This window comes from Anabrus simplex, chromosome 1, assembly GCF_040414725.1.
Source record: "Anabrus simplex isolate iqAnaSimp1 chromosome 1, ASM4041472v1, whole genome shotgun sequence".
Lineage (NCBI taxonomy): Eukaryota > Metazoa > Arthropoda > Insecta > Orthoptera > Tettigoniidae > Anabrus > Anabrus simplex.
Genome location: NC_090265.1, coordinates 577891877 through 577909959, shown reverse-complemented (window position 1 = coordinate 577909959; position 18083 = coordinate 577891877). Strand labels below are relative to the sequence as shown.

Below are 18083 nucleotides of genomic sequence, written 5' to 3'. Positions count from 1 at the left end.
GACCTTTATCTTTCCTTACATATATAAATTATATGAGTAAAGAAATGGTTATTCTGTATAGAGTAATAAATAAGTTACAAGATTGTGAGCAACTGCAAAAGACCTCGACAATGTTGTGAGATGGAGAGTAAGCAATTGTATGATGATAAACAGGGTTAAAAGTCAGGTTGTGAGTTTCACAAATAGGAAAAGTCCTCTCAGTTTTAATTACTGTGCTGGTGGGGTAAAAGTTCCTTTTGGGGATCACTGTAAGTACCTAGGTGTTAATATGAGGAAAGATCTTCATTGGGGTAATCACATAAATGTGATTGTAAATAAAGGCTAAAGATCTCTGCACATGGTTATGAGGGAATCTGAGGTTTGTAGTAAGGATGTAAAAGAGAGGGCATATAAGTCTGGTAAAACCCCAACTAGAGTATGGTTCCAGTGTATGGGACCCTCATCAGGATTACTTGATTCAAGAATTGGAAAAAATCCAAAGAAAAACAGCTCAATTTGTTCTGGGTGATTTCCGACAAAAGAGTAGTGTTACAAAAATGTTGCAAAGTTTGGGCTGGGAAGACTTGGTTGAAAGGAGATGAGCTGCTCCACTAAGTGGTATGTACATGTAATAAATCTCATTCTTAATCCATATTGAATAATGTATAAATCATAAAATTATACATAAATTTATGAAAATAAATCCATCTATTCAATACAAGTTAATGTTATTATAACTAGGACTTAATCCTTATAACTATCGTATGTGGTACATGTTTCGCCCTATTTGCTGGGCATCATCAGCCAATTATCTCACACCTCACAGTCATTAACCAGGATCCTGATTATGTTCAGTGTTCCTATTTTATAAAGTACTAGCTGTAGTACCCGGCGTGCCTGGATCGTTTTTGAATGTTTACCTAAGATTTGTACTACTGTTTAGTTATGTGTGAAGTGATTTTTTTTTTTGAATTCCTTTATGAATTGTCAATTTGATGGTATATAATGGGTAGTTTTAGAGTTATTTACATGCGTTTGATTTCAAGTTTTAGATTATTTAATTCGCAAATAAAACTTTGTCCTTGTGGAAGCTCAAACTGACCGGGAAGTATTTGATCCTTTCAAAAAAATATTAAGTGATAACTATATGTATTTACCCATCACACTATAGATATGATGTACACTATTTCAACTGTCATTGAGACTGTCGCAAAATCGGTGGAAGTGATGGAATCTTGATCATTTTAGACTATTTACTTTTTTAAGTCCCTCTCACTGGAGGCTGAACGTGGACTAAAACGGCATCCAGAATGTCACAATTCGTCTCAGCAGCATATAAGCAATGAATTTGACAATCATCATCATCATCAGTGTTCTGTCATATGGCAGGTCTTCACATGGCAGCTGTCTCTTGCCACCCTCTTTGTTTCCTCATACTTGTATTCTATCCTGATATTGTCCAGCATCTGATATCTTCTCCGTCCTCTTTGTCTTTTTCCATTTACCGTTTCCTTCTATAGCATTAATATCGCTTATATTCCATTCTATTTACTTGCCATTCACTTCCATTCCCCAACACCAGCGGAGGTTGGGATGTTTCATCTACATAGTTTTTTTTTTTCAATGATAAGTCATATATGTGTACCAAGTTCCCGTTGAGACCTATTCTGAAACATATCCACATACACATCCATAGTCTCTGTTATTTTTACATTCATTTTCAGCCCTTCCCAAAATCCAGACTGATTGTGGATGAAGTATAAACCATCCACAGTGTCATAACAGTAAGTCATGTGTATACCAATTTTGTGTGAGGGCTGTGCTGGGAGAAGCACACATACATTCATAATTTGGGTCATTTTGGACATTTTCTTTTCCACCCCTTTTCATCTCCATGCAGATGGGGGCTGAACATGGACTTCAACGACATCCGGATTGTCATTATTCACCTCAGTGATGCCAAAAACTATGGACTGTACATTAATATTTATCGCTGTCCATTTTTATATTTCACCGTTCTTTCTGTGTTTTTTTTATAATTCACGCGTACCCTTAGAGTTGCTAGGGATATCTTAACCCCACAGTATTTTTTTTTGCGATTTGGCCGTGCGGTAAGGGACACACGGCTGTGAGCTCGCAACTGGGAGATGGTGGGTTCGAGCCCCACTGTCGGCAGCCCTGAAGATTATTTTCTGTGGTTTCCCATTTTCACACCAGGCAAGTGCTGGGACTGTACCTTAATTAAGGCCATGACCGTTTCCTTCCCATTCCTAGGCCTTTCCTATCCCATCGTCGCCATAAGACCTACCTGTGTCGGTGCGACGTAAAGCGAATAGCAAAGAAAAAACTCGGTCACTTTGGACATTTTCTTTTCTTCACCCACTCTCACCCTACCCTCCTGCCGCTGAACATTGTCTTAAATGGCATCATGAGTGTCACAGTTCATCTCAGTGTCCCCAAAAACTATGGATTCGACACACACATATATATATATATTTCACCCCTCCCCTAGTGGCTCTAGGAGTGTCTTACTCCGAACAGTACTTTTTTCCAGATAGTAACTTATACCAGTTTTGGTTGATACCTATGCTGGAACGTACGTACGTCCATTATCTCTGTTATTTTGGACAAATTCTTTTTAACCTTCTGAACCCCTATGCCAAAGGGGCTGAACTTAAACTGTAAAAAGTTTCTGAGTGTCACTATTCATCACAGCGACCCCGAAAAATGCGGGATTCGACACAATTTCCGATTTTTATATCTCACCCTCCTAGGGTGCTAGAGTTGTCTTATCCCCACATGGTAGTCTCGTGATAGTAAGTCATATGTGTACCAAGTTTGGTAGAAAAAACTCCAGTAGTCCTGAAAAGTATGGTTCAAGACTAATATCGGTAGTTTTAGTTATATTTATATTTCACCACATACCCTGGGGTTTCTAGGGGTGTATTGCCCCAACAGCATTTTTCACAGATAGTAATATTTGTACCAAATTTAGTTGACAGCTATGCTGGAATATGCACACATATATCCGTAATCTCGGTCATTTTGGGCATTTTATTTTTTTACCCTTTCTCACCCCTATACCAAAGGGGGCTGAACTTGGACTTAAAAATCCGAAGTGTCACTATTCATCTCAGCGACCCTGCAAACTATGGATTCGACACTATTTTCGATTATTTTTGTATTTCACTCCCCCTTAACCCCACATCCCGAAGGGCGTTGAACTTGGACAGAAAAAAATCCAGAGTGTCACTATTCAACTCAGTGACCCTGAAAACTATGGATTCGACACTATTTTCAATAATTTTTGTATCTCATCCCCCTTGCCCCCCAACACTAAGGTATAAAAAATCCGGAGTGTCGCTGTTCATCTCAGCGACACCGAAAACTATGGATTTGACACTACTTTCAATTAGTTTTATAATGCACTCACCCCTACCACTAAGGGGACTAAACTTGGACTTATAAAAATTCCGGAGTGTCACTATTAATCTCAGTGACCCCGAGATCTGTGGATTCAACACTGTTTTCTATTATTTTTATATCTAACTCCCCCAAATAGGGCTTAACTTTGACTTTAAAAAATCTGAAGTGTGTTACTATTCATCTCAGAGACCCAATTTCTATATCCCCCGATACATACCCATGTACAATGACATTTATATATAGGGTAGATGGATTACACAAACTCACCTTTGCTCGTTGGGAACCCCCAGTTGCCATTCGTTAGGAGTGGGTGATAACTCGTGTTGTTCTACTGTTGATATTCTATATTTTTCCCAGTTTCTTAAATATTTTACACATCTAATACACAGCTACATTCTTCAAACTGGGCAGACCAATCAAAGTTGGTCCTATGACTTGAAAGTACATCTCAATCACGGCATGTTGGATTGCTATTTCCAAATAACAGGCATAAGAATGAATCTCTTATCAAGAAAGGTACTTTATAAAACATGGCAGCGTGTTCCCATCCTCCTCTATACAGCTTTTATTATCAGACTACATGATATAGCATAAGATGCTGTCGCCTAGCGACAATCTGTCCATCAAGTTGATTCAATCTTGGTACGGCTTTGCAATTACATAAAATTACCTAAAATTACTCATAAGAAAACTACCCATCAGATTTCGTTCAAACCACTTCATAATCCCTTTCCGATGTAATAAGAACAAACTGTGAAAATTTCAGTGAAATCGGTCCAGTATTTTTTGAGTCAATCTCAAATATACAAACATCTAATTAAATATATATAGACTGTAATATTTCACCCCATTTCCGATCCCGCCCGTATGTGTGTCTTACCCTACAGCTTTCTTTCCCAAACAGTAAGTCATAACATGTTTACCACACCGATTGGGAAAGAACTTTGACTTAAACGGCATTCAGAGTGTCACAGTTCATGTAATAAGAACGAACTAAAAATTTCAGCAAAATTGGCCCATTAGTTTTTGAGTCTATTAACGTCAAATATACCAACATCCAATTTTATATATAGATTATGGTTAAAAAGTCTGTTTTTAATGTTCTTGTTTGACTATTAGAAAATCCAGAAATGTAAAAATATGAAAACTCCTAAAACCACTGCTGGAATTTGGTGAAATAAAACCTTTAACAAGTTCTTTAAATTAAAAATTAAAAACTGTTGCCAATCTTGTCTTCGGCTTAGTATGATTGTCCATTGATTAAAACTCAGTTTATGTTTGAACTTTATAAGAAAACACTTGAATAAGTTGTACTTTATGATAATTACTAAAGGAAACTCTGGTTATAAACTTCATCACTATGTTCCTTATCTTATTATAAAACTGTTGTCTTCTTAACATTGGTGATTTTCTCGACCTTGATGAGTGTAGGCTTAAGTGGTTTAAACAATTGTGTACTGTATGTGCAACATATCATTAAGTGGTCTATCAGTTCGCACCAAAGCGAAGGAATTTGCTGGTAAAATGAACATTGAAAACTTTAAAGCAAGTCTGTGTTGGTTCACCAGGTTTAAACAAACATATGGTATTTGTTTTCAAAAACATATATGGTGAAACTGCTTCAACTGGTGTAGAAAAAGCTAACAAGTGTTTACAGGGTTTGTGTAACTCATCGAGGATTATGAGCCAAAAGATGTATGTATTTAATGTTGATGTAACAGGATTGTTTTTCAAGTGCACGTCGAATAAAGCTTTAGCATTTAATGGGGAAAAATACAGCAGCAGAAGAAATGGCAAGAAGAGAGTCATCGTATTAACTGGTGCAAGTATGGATGGCTCTGAAAAGCTACAATTACTACTTCTTCCTCCGACACCCTTATCCGGGGAGTTGCTCCTGGGTCAGACTGTGGATCACTGACCTCCATTCACTTCTCATACTTCCCTGGAGACGTAAGAGATGTGCATCACTTCTGGGGTACTATTTAGATCTAAGTTCCGATCCACTATGACACTTCATATAGGCTATTTTTACAGTGGGCTCACCACACCCAAAGGCATTTTATAAGTCTACTGAGTAAATCAGCAAAACCAAGGTGTTTTAAATCTATGAAAGTCTTCCAGTGCAGTACAAGGCTAATAAAGCCTGGATGACTCAGCAAACCTTTGGCTAGCAATGGTACATAAAAGTCGCATACATCTAACAGGAGAATCTTGTTTATCAGTAATAGCATGCCCCACTCCAAGTTCCTAACTCAATTGCATTAAGATAATCTACTTCCCTCCCAACACAATGTCAGTTGTGCAGGCTATGAATCAAAGAATACAGTAATACAGAATTTAAAACATCTGTACGGACAACAGCTTGTTCTTAAGATCCTAGACAATGCTATGGAGAAAACCAACATTAATTTCCTGGATGCTAGTCATATGCTAAAGCTTGGAATCAGGTCGGTCAACAAACAATTAGGAACTGTTTCCATAAAGCTGGTTTCATCAACGAAAAACCAATGCCGATGTTGAACCAGAAGAATCATACATAAAAGTATCTGAGCAGCGGTGAGAAATGGCTACTGATGTAAGTTACAATGCATATGTAGAGGGTGACTGCAAAGTTGTGGTGTGCAGAGCGCTAACAGAAGAAAGATTGTGCAAGAAGTGACACAAAAACATGATCCATCTGATGATGATGATGAAGAAGAAGATGATAATGGGGATGAAGTAACTGAAGTGCCTGTACCAATGTCTTCTGAAGTTTTAAAAATGGTTGGAAATGTAAGATTTATTGAACATTAAGCAAACGTTAGTGACTACTTTTTTCCACACAACAAAATGAAACTGAAGATTTTGTTAACCATGTAAAAATAAAATGAAGTAAACAAAAATCACAAACTTCTTTAAGTGAGAACAGGTAGCCAAGATTGTTACACCTACATGTGTTCAATATGCAATCATCATCATCATCATCATTTAACCGTCTACAGTTTGCCGGGTGTAGTGCAGGAACGCTCTCCACTTGTATCTATGAAAGTACATTTCTTCTTCTTCCATGTTATACAATTCCACTCCTCTTCTTTGCAGATCATCTTTTATTTGGGAGATCCATCGTGTCCTTGGTCTGCTCCTAGATCTTTGTCAAACCATTTTCGTGCTACTTTCTTCAGATCCATCCTCTTCAAGTGACCAAACCATCTCAATCTTGATGATGGTAGAATTTTGTTGAGTGGTTTCACTTGGATGTCCTCGCAGACCTTTTCATTCCAGATCTTATCTTGTCTTGTTTTCTGCAAAAATGACCTCAGGAATTTCATTTCCGCAGCCTGGACTCTGCTCTTATCCTTTTTGTTGATGGTGCAAGTTTCCAGTAAGTTATCTTGTGTGTAAATAAAGTGTAGTACCATACTGTACATAAATGTATTTTTCATTTACGTTGCTTTTTATTGCAAGAAGAATTATTTTCACTTTGCAATATCAGGACCACACAAAGTATTTTTTATATTTTTTATAACATTGTAATGCATGATTCTGTTAATCTGAATTTGGGATAATTTGTTTTTTTCTGTATCCCTTTAATTCAAATTAAAACGAGTTGTGCAAATTAAATACACAAACTATTAAAAATTTGGAAACATATGTATGAGTAAATTTGTAGGGAGTGGGCTGTAGAGATGGGCGAAGTGACACGGTTGACTATTTTGAAACATTTGATGCAGTACAGCAAATTGCTTCGAAGCAGTGTGTCAACACAAAGCACACTTCTGCCTCGGACTGCAAGAGAAACTGTGTTCCTATATGCAGTACCTGGACAGTGTTTCGCGATGGCATGGTGAAGCAGTGTGCTGAAACATGGTGCACTTCTGTCTCTGACTGGAAGAGGAGCAGTGTTTCACAATGGCGTGATGAAACATGAACCATGCTTCATAGCTAAGTTCAATTCACTGAATAAACTGTTCGACGTTCTGATGATAAAATATGAGGTTCATGAAATAAAGTACAGTATGATAAATAAATTATGTACAGTAGAATAGTACCCGTATATAATACTACATTATTACACAAACTGAGTTTGCTTCTTTACTAAGCACTTATGATGATAATAAAGGTAACAATAAAGGTATGAGTTTTACCGTTAAAAGCACGCTAAAGCACTAACTTGAATAATTATAAATTGAGTAGTAGTGAAATCTACGAAGAGTCCAAAATCGGAATTTTACGTACATTAACAAGCAACCTAAACTAGTTAGGAAAGCATAGAAAAATAGTTAACAGACTAAATGAAGTAATCTGAATGATTTAAAACAAGTAATTAAATCTAAGAGTGCGGCTGTGAGCTTGCATCCGGGAGATAGTAGGTTCGAATCCCACTATCGGCAGCCCTGAAAATGGTTTTCCGTGGTTTCCCATTTTCACACCAGGCAAATGCTGGGGCTGTACCTTAATTAAGGCCACGGCCGCTTCCTTCCAACTCCTAGGCCTTTCCTATCCCATCGTCGCCATAAGACCTATCTGTGTCGGTGCGACGTAAAGCCCATAGCAAAAAAAAAAAAAAAAAAAAAAAAAAAAAAAAAAAAAAAAAAAAAAAAAATCTAAGAGTCAAAGATCGGTATTATATGTACAGTAACAGACTTGCCCTAATCCGGTTTTAAAATCTACTTCAAATTGAAGTTTTAAAACAATTTTTGAAACTTCTGTACTTGACAAATGGGAGAGTCTGTTATAGTATGACCTTGCTTTGAGAACAATATCCTTTGTCTGTGTAAAACAAGGACCTTGCAATGCCGAGTACATTGTTCTTTTAGTAACTTGACGCGCTATTTGGAATATGAAGAGTCTGTTAACGAGTGCCGGCTCATCTTCAGGGCAATGTTACATGGAGTGTTTCTATCCAGGCGAGAGGATAAACAAAGTACCACCACTCTTTCGAAGCATCGATGCAGCCGACATGTATGGAACGACTGGAGTTCTTGTTCATAAGGTATGATGCACAAAGCAATCTCACTGCTTTGAAACAGTGAAACGTTGTTGTGTTGAGGCACTGAGAGAGCTGACTGCGCCGGCCCAGTGTTTTGAAGCACACACACATTAGCCAACTCTAGTGGGCTGGTCCTCATCTTACAGCAAAATAATTTACCAGACCATGTTCTCTACAGACTGTATGTAAATGACCAGTGTTACTGTAATAGATGTACTGGTGGGAGTCTTTATGATGCTCAGGTTGGTGGTGATGCCTATGATACTAGACTAGGAGAACATATAAAAACCACTTAGAGCAAGCCTGCGTAACTTGGATCAAACTACTGTACTGAACTTCGACTGTCAAGTTGCTTCATGAAATGAATCTTAGTGTGCATGGCCGAGTGCACACAAGCCAAATGAGAATGAATAAATGACTTGACTTTTATGTCTCTCTGAAGAGATATCACCGGGCTGAGTGGCTCAGACGGTTGAGGCGCTGGTCTTCTGACCCCAACTTGGCAGGTTCGATCCTAGCTCAGTCCGGTCGTATTTGAAGGTGCTCAAATACGACAGCCTCGTGTTGGTATATTTACTGGCACGTAAAAGAACTCCTGTGGGACTAAATTCCGGCACCTCGGCATCTCCGAAAACCGTAAAAATGTAGTTAGTGGGACGTAAAACAAATAACATTATTATTATCATTATTATTATTGAAGAGATATCCAGTTACATTTATGAGAATTCATAAAAACCTTGAAGGTGTTCATAACTTGCAGTATTTAGGGATACAGAGCTTGAACGAACATTCTACATACTTACCAGTATACTCCTTAGTAGCATCTAAGGGATCAATCCAAACAGTAACATCTTCTGCAGGTGCATAATCATCAGGCAAGGATTTTGCTTCAAGGCTAAGTCCAGAGTTGAACTCTAAAAGTGGAACACCACCTGGGCAATCTGACTCAGCTAAACTTTCTTCAGATATTACCTGCACCATAAAGCAATTAGTAACAGTATTTATATCTGAACAGACATTCACAAAAATGACAAAATACAATTTATACTAATAAATTATCTAGTTCCTAAACTTACCAATTCACAGGGGAAAATTGCATAAGAATCATTTACAAAAACCAGAAAAAGTTTAAAAGTCTTCACATTTTTGTATTTAGAAAGATAAGATACAATCCACATTTCATCCTCAAAGCGTATAATCAGTTATGTTTTAAGAATCTTTTACAACAGATAAAGGAAGAGCAACTAAAACTGAATCAAGGGTGTGACATGAACACAAAATACAGATAATGTTAGAAGAAGATTATGAACACAGTAAAAGAAAGTGGCCCTATGAGTACCTAAATGTGAGAAGAGGCTACAAAGGTACTATTTTCTATGCCGGCAGATTCTATCCCAGTTCAGTTCGGTGATACTTGTAGGTACTCGAATACCATAGCCTTGTGTTGGTAGGTTTACTGGCTTTTAAAGAACTCCTGTCGAGACAAAATTCCAGCAACTCTGTGTCTCCAAAAGGGATAGAACTAGTTAGTGGGACAAAAAAATTAATAATTTATTATTCTCTACAATAAAAGTAAATGAATCACAAGGATAGCTGGTTAATATTAATGGAAACAGTATTCTGGCTTAACGTGCCATTGGCTTGTCAGTTGGAACGGCATACCATTCCAATTATTAATGTTAAACAATTAATTTATTGAAACCACCTATTCAATACTAGTTAAGTCTTTATGACTATAACAATGCCATTACATTAAGTTTGATAATGGTATATGTTTCGCCTGGCATTGCAGGCATCATCAGCCATGAATTCTATCTCCAAGTCAGAGCTCTGAGTGGATGCTATATTAGGATTAATCATAGTAAATATTATTTACGTAACAATTGCAATAGAGTGATCAAGCCATCCATGTTTTAAAGTACTTATGTGATGTCCAAATCTTAAAATAATAATAATGTTATTTGCTTTACGTCCCACTAACTACTTTTTTTAAGGTCTTCGGAGACGCCGAGGTGCCGGAATTTAGTCCCGCAGGAGTTCTTTTACGTGCCAGTAAATCTACCAAAAGGGGCTGTCGTATTTGAGCACCTTCAAATACCACTGGACTGAGCCAGGATCGAACCTGCCAAGTTGGGGTTAGAAGGCCAGCGCCTTAACCGTCTGAGCCACTCAGTCCGGCACGTCCAAATCTTGTTCACATTTAATGGAGATAATATTAACTGTCAACATTCATGAGTTAGTAATGAGAACGGCATGATACATGGGTTTAAATCATCTGTACATTTTTACAACTTATTGGAGATTAACTTGTGCTAGAACTCGAAAGCTACTTTCAACGTATTAGGTCGTGTTACGTACATTTAGTACGTGTTGAAGAGATGTTAAGTACAGAACAAAAATGGCCAACTAGACACCAGTAGGATCCGAACCCACAACCTCCCGATTTCGCGTCGGGTGCTCTACCAATTGAGCTATGGTGGCCTAGGCCATCTTTGTTCTGTTGGAAAGGATCTAAGCTACAGGTCTGGTACTACTACCCTTACAATGTAGAGTGCGTTTAAGTTGCCCGTTGAGGGCCAAGTCAATGAATATTGAATTTTCACGACCACACTGTAATCGAAAGCTACTTTCAACCTATTAGGTCGTGTTACATACATTTAGTACGTGTTGAAGAGATGTTAAGTACAGAACAAAAATGGCCAACCAGACACCAGTGGGATCCGAACCCACAACCTCCCGATTTCACGTCGGGTGCTCTACCAATTGAGCTATGGTGGCCTAGGCCATCTTTGTTCTGTTGGAAAGGATCTAAGATAGAGCACCCGACGCGAAATCGGGAGGTTGTGGGTTCGGATCCCACTGGTGTCTGGTTGGCCATTTTTGTTCTGTACTTAACATCTCTTCAACACGTATTAAATGTACGTAACACGACCTAATAGGTTGAAAGTAGCTTTCGATTACAATGTGGTCGTGAAAATTCAATATTCATTGACTTGGCCCTCAACGGGCAACTTAAACGCACTCTACAGTGTAATGGTAGTAGTACCAGACCTGTAGCTTAGATCCTTTCCAACAGAACAAAGATGGCCTAGGCCACCATAGCTCAATTGGTAGAGCACCCGACGCGAAATCGGGAGGTTGTGGGTTCGGATCCCACTGGTGTCTGGTTGGCCATTTTTGTTCTGTACTTAACATCTCTTCAACACGTACTAAATGTACGTAACACGACCTAATAGGTTGAAAGTAGCTTTCGATTACAATGTGGTCGTGAAAATTCAATATTCATTGTGCTAGAACTATTCTTAAAAACTATTTTTTACACAATTTACACTAATGTATACAAACTTATGTTACGTTTTGGAACTGAACTGGTCGATCTTGTCTTGAAGTTTCAATGGGATGTCTTACTCATGTCCTGTTGAATGGAGATAATGCTGATACTGATGTGGTATTGTAGTCTATTGAAGTCATAGCATTTAAATATTTCTTTTTATATTTGTAGGACATTAAACACGTTCAGCTTATATGTTGGTTTTTTTTTGGGGGGGGGGGGGGGGAAGGTCTAAATATTTTGTAGTCAACCTCACTTCTAGAAGAATGAGTATCAGTATTAAGGCAAGAAATCTGTTAGAGAGTTTGATCAAGTTTTGTTAGATAACGGATTATTACATAACCATATAAACTTTTTGTATGTTGTTTTGTTGGAGCTTTTTGAAGTTATTCAGTGTGGATTGAAGAGCAGTTCACTGGTTTCTGGATGTAGTGTGTAGCTGGTGGGTGCATTAAAGTCTGTGGAATAAAACAAAGAGGTGTGTGAGTGCTATATTAGGATGGTTTATTAGTTAGTAGATTTAATGTTCTTGAAACTTACCCTTTAGACGTTACGAGGAGGTCCTGTTGTGTTGCTTGTGTGAGGTGGTCTGAACAGTTGCTTTATTTCTGCTTCTCGTATTGTAAGGGTGTAGATTCACAATTAAGTATTTATTTATTTTCCACCTAGTCGATACAATGATTGCTTAAGGCAATTTTTAATGGTCAAAAGTGGTACATGTTTCGTATATTATCAACATCTTCAGCCACATAACACTGTTTAGATGAAAAATATATAAAATTGACAAAGTAATGCTTTAGAGGAAGTGACCTTAAAATTAACATAAGATTGACAAGATTAAAACAAACAAATAACTCAAGAGAAAATATATAAATTATTTCTACAATAGAAAGCAGTCGTCAAGGAAACACTTGTGCAATATTCCATAGATAAATTGTCCTAATAAATATTCTTTTCTTAATAATTCATGAAAAAAGATCAATTTATAAATTAAAAATTATACAATTTATAAGTAATTATCGAAATGAAGAAATCCTGATATCACAGTGCGGCTCTTATTATTAACATAGATGAAAATATAACTACTAATTCCTAGTTGTCAAATCTTATCAAGCCTGCTTTCCTTTGGAACAGTTTTGCGCCGGGTGTAATATTGATGATGCGTTCTTCCTTGCTCTTGCACCTGAGGAGGTGGAGGAGCGGGGGATATAGGTGTGTCAAGAATTTCCTTGCTGTCACCTATAGCTTCAACTGAGGAGGAATAAGTTGTAGGGCTATATGTAGGTGGAGAAATTCCAATTCTTTTTTCTTGATCCTTCTCAAGCATTTTCAAATATACTAGAATTTGATAATATAATGGATTCTTATATTCTACAGCCTCATTAAGGTTATCATTTTTCTTTACAAGTTGGTCTAGATGAAAGTACAGGTCTTCATATGTGTTCATTAAGCCGCCCTTTTTTAACTTTTTTATGATGGTCAGGTCTTGTTCTATGTTGGTAAATTTATGACCTGTGGCAGTCATGTGTGATCCCATTGCTGAGAATCTTCTATGTTTTTCAGCATTCACATGTTCCAAATATCTTTAAAATTGCGGCCAGATTGTCCTATGTGTGTATTCTTACATTCAAAGCATGTAAGTTTATATATACCGGAATCAAAAAATTTATCTTTTTCCGAGAGATTTATTGTATCATGGTTGAAAATACTATGTTTCATGTTGTTATTGGTGGAAAATGCAATTTTGAAATTTTTTCTCTTAAATAAATTTGTTATTACATGAATGTTTGGATTATTATATATGAACTTGATATATTTTTCAGTTTTACTAGGTTCGACTGCTAATTTAGATTGTTGCTTCTCCGAAAATTTATTAATTATTTTATCAATCATGTTATTGTTGAAACCATTCAAGAGGGCTTGTTGTCGGATAAACAACAGTTCTTTATTCCGTTCAGATTTGGATAAAGGAATACTAAACGCTCTGTTAACGTAACTATAATATGCTGATTTTTTCTGTGCCTCTGGGTGTAACGAGTTGTTCTTGATAGTGGTCAGTGTGAAAGTGGATTTTCATCTAGACCAACTTGTAAAGAAAAATGATAACCTTAATGAGGCTGTAGAATATAAGAATCCATTATATTATCAAATTCTAGTATATTTGAAAATGCTTGAGAAGGATCAAGAAAAAAGAATTGGAATTTCTCCACCTACATATAGCCCTACAACTTATTCCTCCTCAGTTGAAGCTATAGGTGACAGCAAGGAAATTCTTGACACACCTATATCCCCCGCTCCTCCACCTCCTCAGGTGCAAGAGCAAGGAAGAACGCATCATCAATATTACACCCGGCGCAAAACTGTTCCAAAGGAAAGCAGGCTTAATAAGATTTGACAACTAGGAATTAGTAGTTATATTTTCATCTATGTTAATAATAAGAGCCGCACTGTGATATCAGGATTTCTTCATTTCGATAATTACTTATAAATTGTATAATTTATAAATTGATCTTTTTTCATGAATTATTAAGAAAAGAATATTTATTAGGACAATTTATCTATGGAATATTGTACAAGTGTTTCCTTGACGACTGCTTTCTATTGTAGAAATAATTTATATATTTTCTCTTGAGTTATTTGTTTGTTTTAATCTTGTCAATCTTATGTTAATTTTAAGGTCACTTCCTCTAAAGCATTACTTTGTCAATTTTATATATTTTTCATCTAAACAGTGTTATGTGGCTGAAGATGTTGATAATATACGAAACATGTACCACTTTTGACCATTAAAAATTGCTTTAAGCAATCATTGTATCGACTAGGTGGAAAATAAATAAATACTTAATTGTGAATCTATTGAAGTGCGATACGGACCATGAAGCTGATTTTATGTAATTGTAAGGGTGTGTTATTGTTGGCAGGGAGTGAGTTGGGTTATTGTTGGATTTATAGTTGAAGATTTTTTAAAAAAATTGTTATTGTTTATGTTTAGAGATGACAATAAGTTAGGAATTTTTCTGTGACTGGGCTCTTTGTTTCTACGGTGTCATTTAGATTTTTATTTTTATTGAAGTGTTGGTCTAAAAGGATGTAGGTGCTTTCAAACTCAGTCATAAGACTACCTTTGTTGATAATCTTTAAGATTTGAAGGTCCTGGTCTATGGTGGTGAAGTTATGTCTTGGACCTGAAGTCTGGGTAGTGGCAAGTAGCGCTCCATCCGGAAGACAAGGAGAAGATGGTGTTCTCAACTGGCTAAGGGCTCTACCAGTTCACCGTGATGCCCTTCGGCCTCTGCAACGCGCCGGCGACTTTCGAGGCTGCCTTCCAGAAGCTGAAGGAGTCGCTGTGTACTGCACCCATCCTCGGATATCCCAAGCCTGGGGAGAAGTTCATGATCGATACCGACGCCAGCGACGTGGGAATTGGTGGGGTACTGTCATAAGCGGAAGACGGCCAGGAGAAGGCGATCGCCTATTTCAGCAAGACGTTGTCAAAAGCTGAGAGAAATTACTGCGTGATGCGTCTGGAATTGCTGGCCATCGTGAAGACCTTGCAGCACTTCCACAGCCTTTCCGCCTGCGCACCGACCACTCCGCATTGACCTGGCTCCTAAGCTTCAGAAACCTGGAAGGTCAGACAGCTCGCTGGGTGCAACGCCTTCATCACCGAGCATCGACAAGGAAAGAAGCACTGCAACTCCGACGCTCTATCGAGAAGACCGTGCCCTGCGAAATGTACACACTGCCAGAAAGTGGAGAGACAGGCAGGCATCGTGGACGTCCGGGCTGTGAGGGCCACCGCCGCTGAAGGATGGGATCAAGACGCCCTCAGGAGGGAGCAGCTGAAGGATGACGACATCGGGCTGATCTTAAGAGAAGTAGAGTCGGGGCAGAGGCTGGAATGGAAAGACATCGCCGAACGCAGTCCAACCTGTAAGGTGTACTGGGCCCAGTGGTCGTCTCTCATGGTTAGTGACGGGGTACTTAACCGCACGTGAGAATCAACTGATGGAAAGAAGCACATTGCACAACTGATAATCCCCAAGAGCATGAGAAAAGAGGTGCTGACTGAGTTGCATGCGGGCGCTACTGCTGGCCACTTGGGAGTGAATAAGACACTAGATCGTGCCCGATAGCGTTCCTACTGGGTGCACTTGAGGAACGATGTTGAGAGGATATGCCAGCTGTGTGACACCTGCACGGTGAGCCAGGGCCCACGTACCAGAAGTAGGGGCCAAATGATGCAGTACAACGTTGGAGCACCATTCAAGAGGATCGCCATTGATGTCGTTGGACCATTCCCCGAATCTGATGCCGGGAACCGTTACCTACTCCTGGCTTTGGACTACTTCACAAAGTGGCCGGAGGTCTACGCCATCCCGAACCAAGAGGCATCGACAGTGGCCGACGTCTTGGTCAAGAACTTATTCTGTCGATTCGGTGTCCAGAGGGAACTTCATAGGGACCAAGGAAGATACTTTTGAGTCCAGGTTGATGCAAGAGGTTCTGCAATGCTTAGGAGTGCAGAAGACACGTACGACACCTCTTCACCCTCAGTCAGATGGTATGGTGGAGCATTTTGTGAAAACCGTCGAAGAGCAGCTCAGGAAGGTGGTTTCGGCGCACCAGAAGGACTAGGACGAGAGGGACTCCTTCTTCTTGATGACCTATCGAGCGTCCACCCATGAGACGACGGGCATGACACCTGCCAACATGGTCTTCGGAAGGGAGCTCCACCTGCTATGTGATCTAATGTTCAGGTCTGCACCAGACCAGCAGCAACTAGCGACAGACTATGCATGGGAGTCGGTGGATCGGCTCAACGACATCCATGATTATGCCCGACATCATCTAAGGGTAGCCAGCGACAGGATGAAGGCCTGCTACGACATGCTCACAAACTCTGCGGGTTTCCAGGAAGGTGACAGAGTGTGGCTGTACCATCCGGTACAGACAAAAGGGAAGTCATCGAAACTGCAGCCACATTGGGAAGGCCCATATACAATCATCACCAGGATCAACGACGTCGTCTATCGGATCCAGCGGCCTCCCTGAGGGAAGATGATGGTTGTTCACCTGGATCGCTTGGCACCGTATCGTGGAGCAGCTTGGGACGAGCAGCCTTGAGGAGGGGGCAGTGTAATGGTCATAGCGTCCACCATGCCAACTGGCAGTGGGCCTAGCCTGGCAACGTATAGGCCCACCCCTTGCGCTTCAGCTGTGCCAATCACAAGCAGCGTTTAAGTGCTAGGCCAGCCCCACTCGCTTCCGTTCGCGGTCCCGTAGCAGAGGAGTATGGAAATGACTCCACGATTAATCTGGAGTGTTCCATCTCACGATGTTCCTGGATCCATCCAGCATCCGGACGATTCTAGAAGGGCCAGCGCAGGTATATAAGAGAGGAATGACCTGCCTGCAGTTAGTGAAAGTTAGACTGAGTTAGAAGTTGGTGTGGTTCAGTCATGAGCGACTGCCAGTATAGTGAAGTATGTGAACTGCTGTGATTATCGGACTAGTGTGCTACAGTGCGGACTGTCGGCGAAGGAGAGAACGTGTAGCCGTGCGACGTAGGACCTTGTGTGTGAGTGTAAAACTGTGTAGTGTGAGAACAAGTGAGAAACAAAGGGAGAGAGAGCGCCTGAACTGCGTAAGTGTGTGTTATGAGCAAAAGTTGTGTGTAGTCTTGTGTAGTTTAGTGCCTAGCTAATAAATATTAGTGTTGAAGCTGCCAGCCTAGTGTTAATTGATCCTACTACCCCGCCAACTCGTTACATTATTCTTAAATTATGTAGGGTTATTTTTTGTTGCATTTCTTAATATTAGTAAAACTTCAAGTTCCTGTTAAGCAATTGCTGTGGTGTTCCCAGATGGTTTTTGTAGTATTTAGAGAATTTTTGTTGTATTTGTCACTGTAATTTCGTGTAGATATTTCTAGCTGAGTGCAGCCCTTGTAAGGCAGACCCTCCAATGAGGGTGGGTGGCATTTGCCATGTGTAGATAATTGCATGTGATTGTGGTTGAGGATAGTGTTATGTGTGGTGTGTGAGTTGCAGGGATGTTGGGGACAGCACAAACACCCAGCCCCCAGGCCAATGGAATTAACCAATGAAGGTAAAATCCCCGACTCGACCGGAAATCGAACCCGCGACCCTCTGAACCAAAGGCCAGTACACTGACCTTTCAGCCAATGAGTCTGACTATTTGTCACTGCGCAGATTTCATTGTCAGTCTGTGCAATAATATGGTAGACAACTATCCACAAACCATAATCAGTGCAAAATGGAGCAGACTCAAAAGTGAAAGAACCTGCTTAGTGATGCTACCCTCACATAGCGCAGGCCATTTCAAGAGATGGGAAAGAGACGGAGGGGAGTGAGG

At 39.4% G+C, this 18083-nt stretch overlaps 1 protein-coding gene and 2 non-coding genes across 3 annotated transcripts in view; 1 reads left to right on the top strand and 2 right to left on the bottom strand.

Moving 5' to 3' along the window:
* The window catches only part of LOC136857156 (putative inositol monophosphatase 3), an 88993-nt gene that overhangs the window by 48023 nt on the left and 22887 nt on the right, over positions 1 to 18083 (bottom strand). The window contains exon 2 of the mRNA XM_067135586.2: positions 9178 to 9346. Coding sequence (XP_066991687.1) covers positions 9178 to 9346 — 169 coding nt within the window. The remainder of the gene's footprint in view (positions 1 to 9177; positions 9347 to 18083) is intronic.
* TRNAS-UGA (transfer RNA serine (anticodon UGA)) lies at positions 11080 to 11153 on the bottom strand. Its single transcript has one exon. It is a non-coding gene; the product is annotated as a tRNA-Ser (tRNA).
* Positions 11466 to 11539, top strand: TRNAS-CGA (transfer RNA serine (anticodon CGA)). The gene has a single exon. It is a non-coding gene; the product is annotated as a tRNA-Ser (tRNA).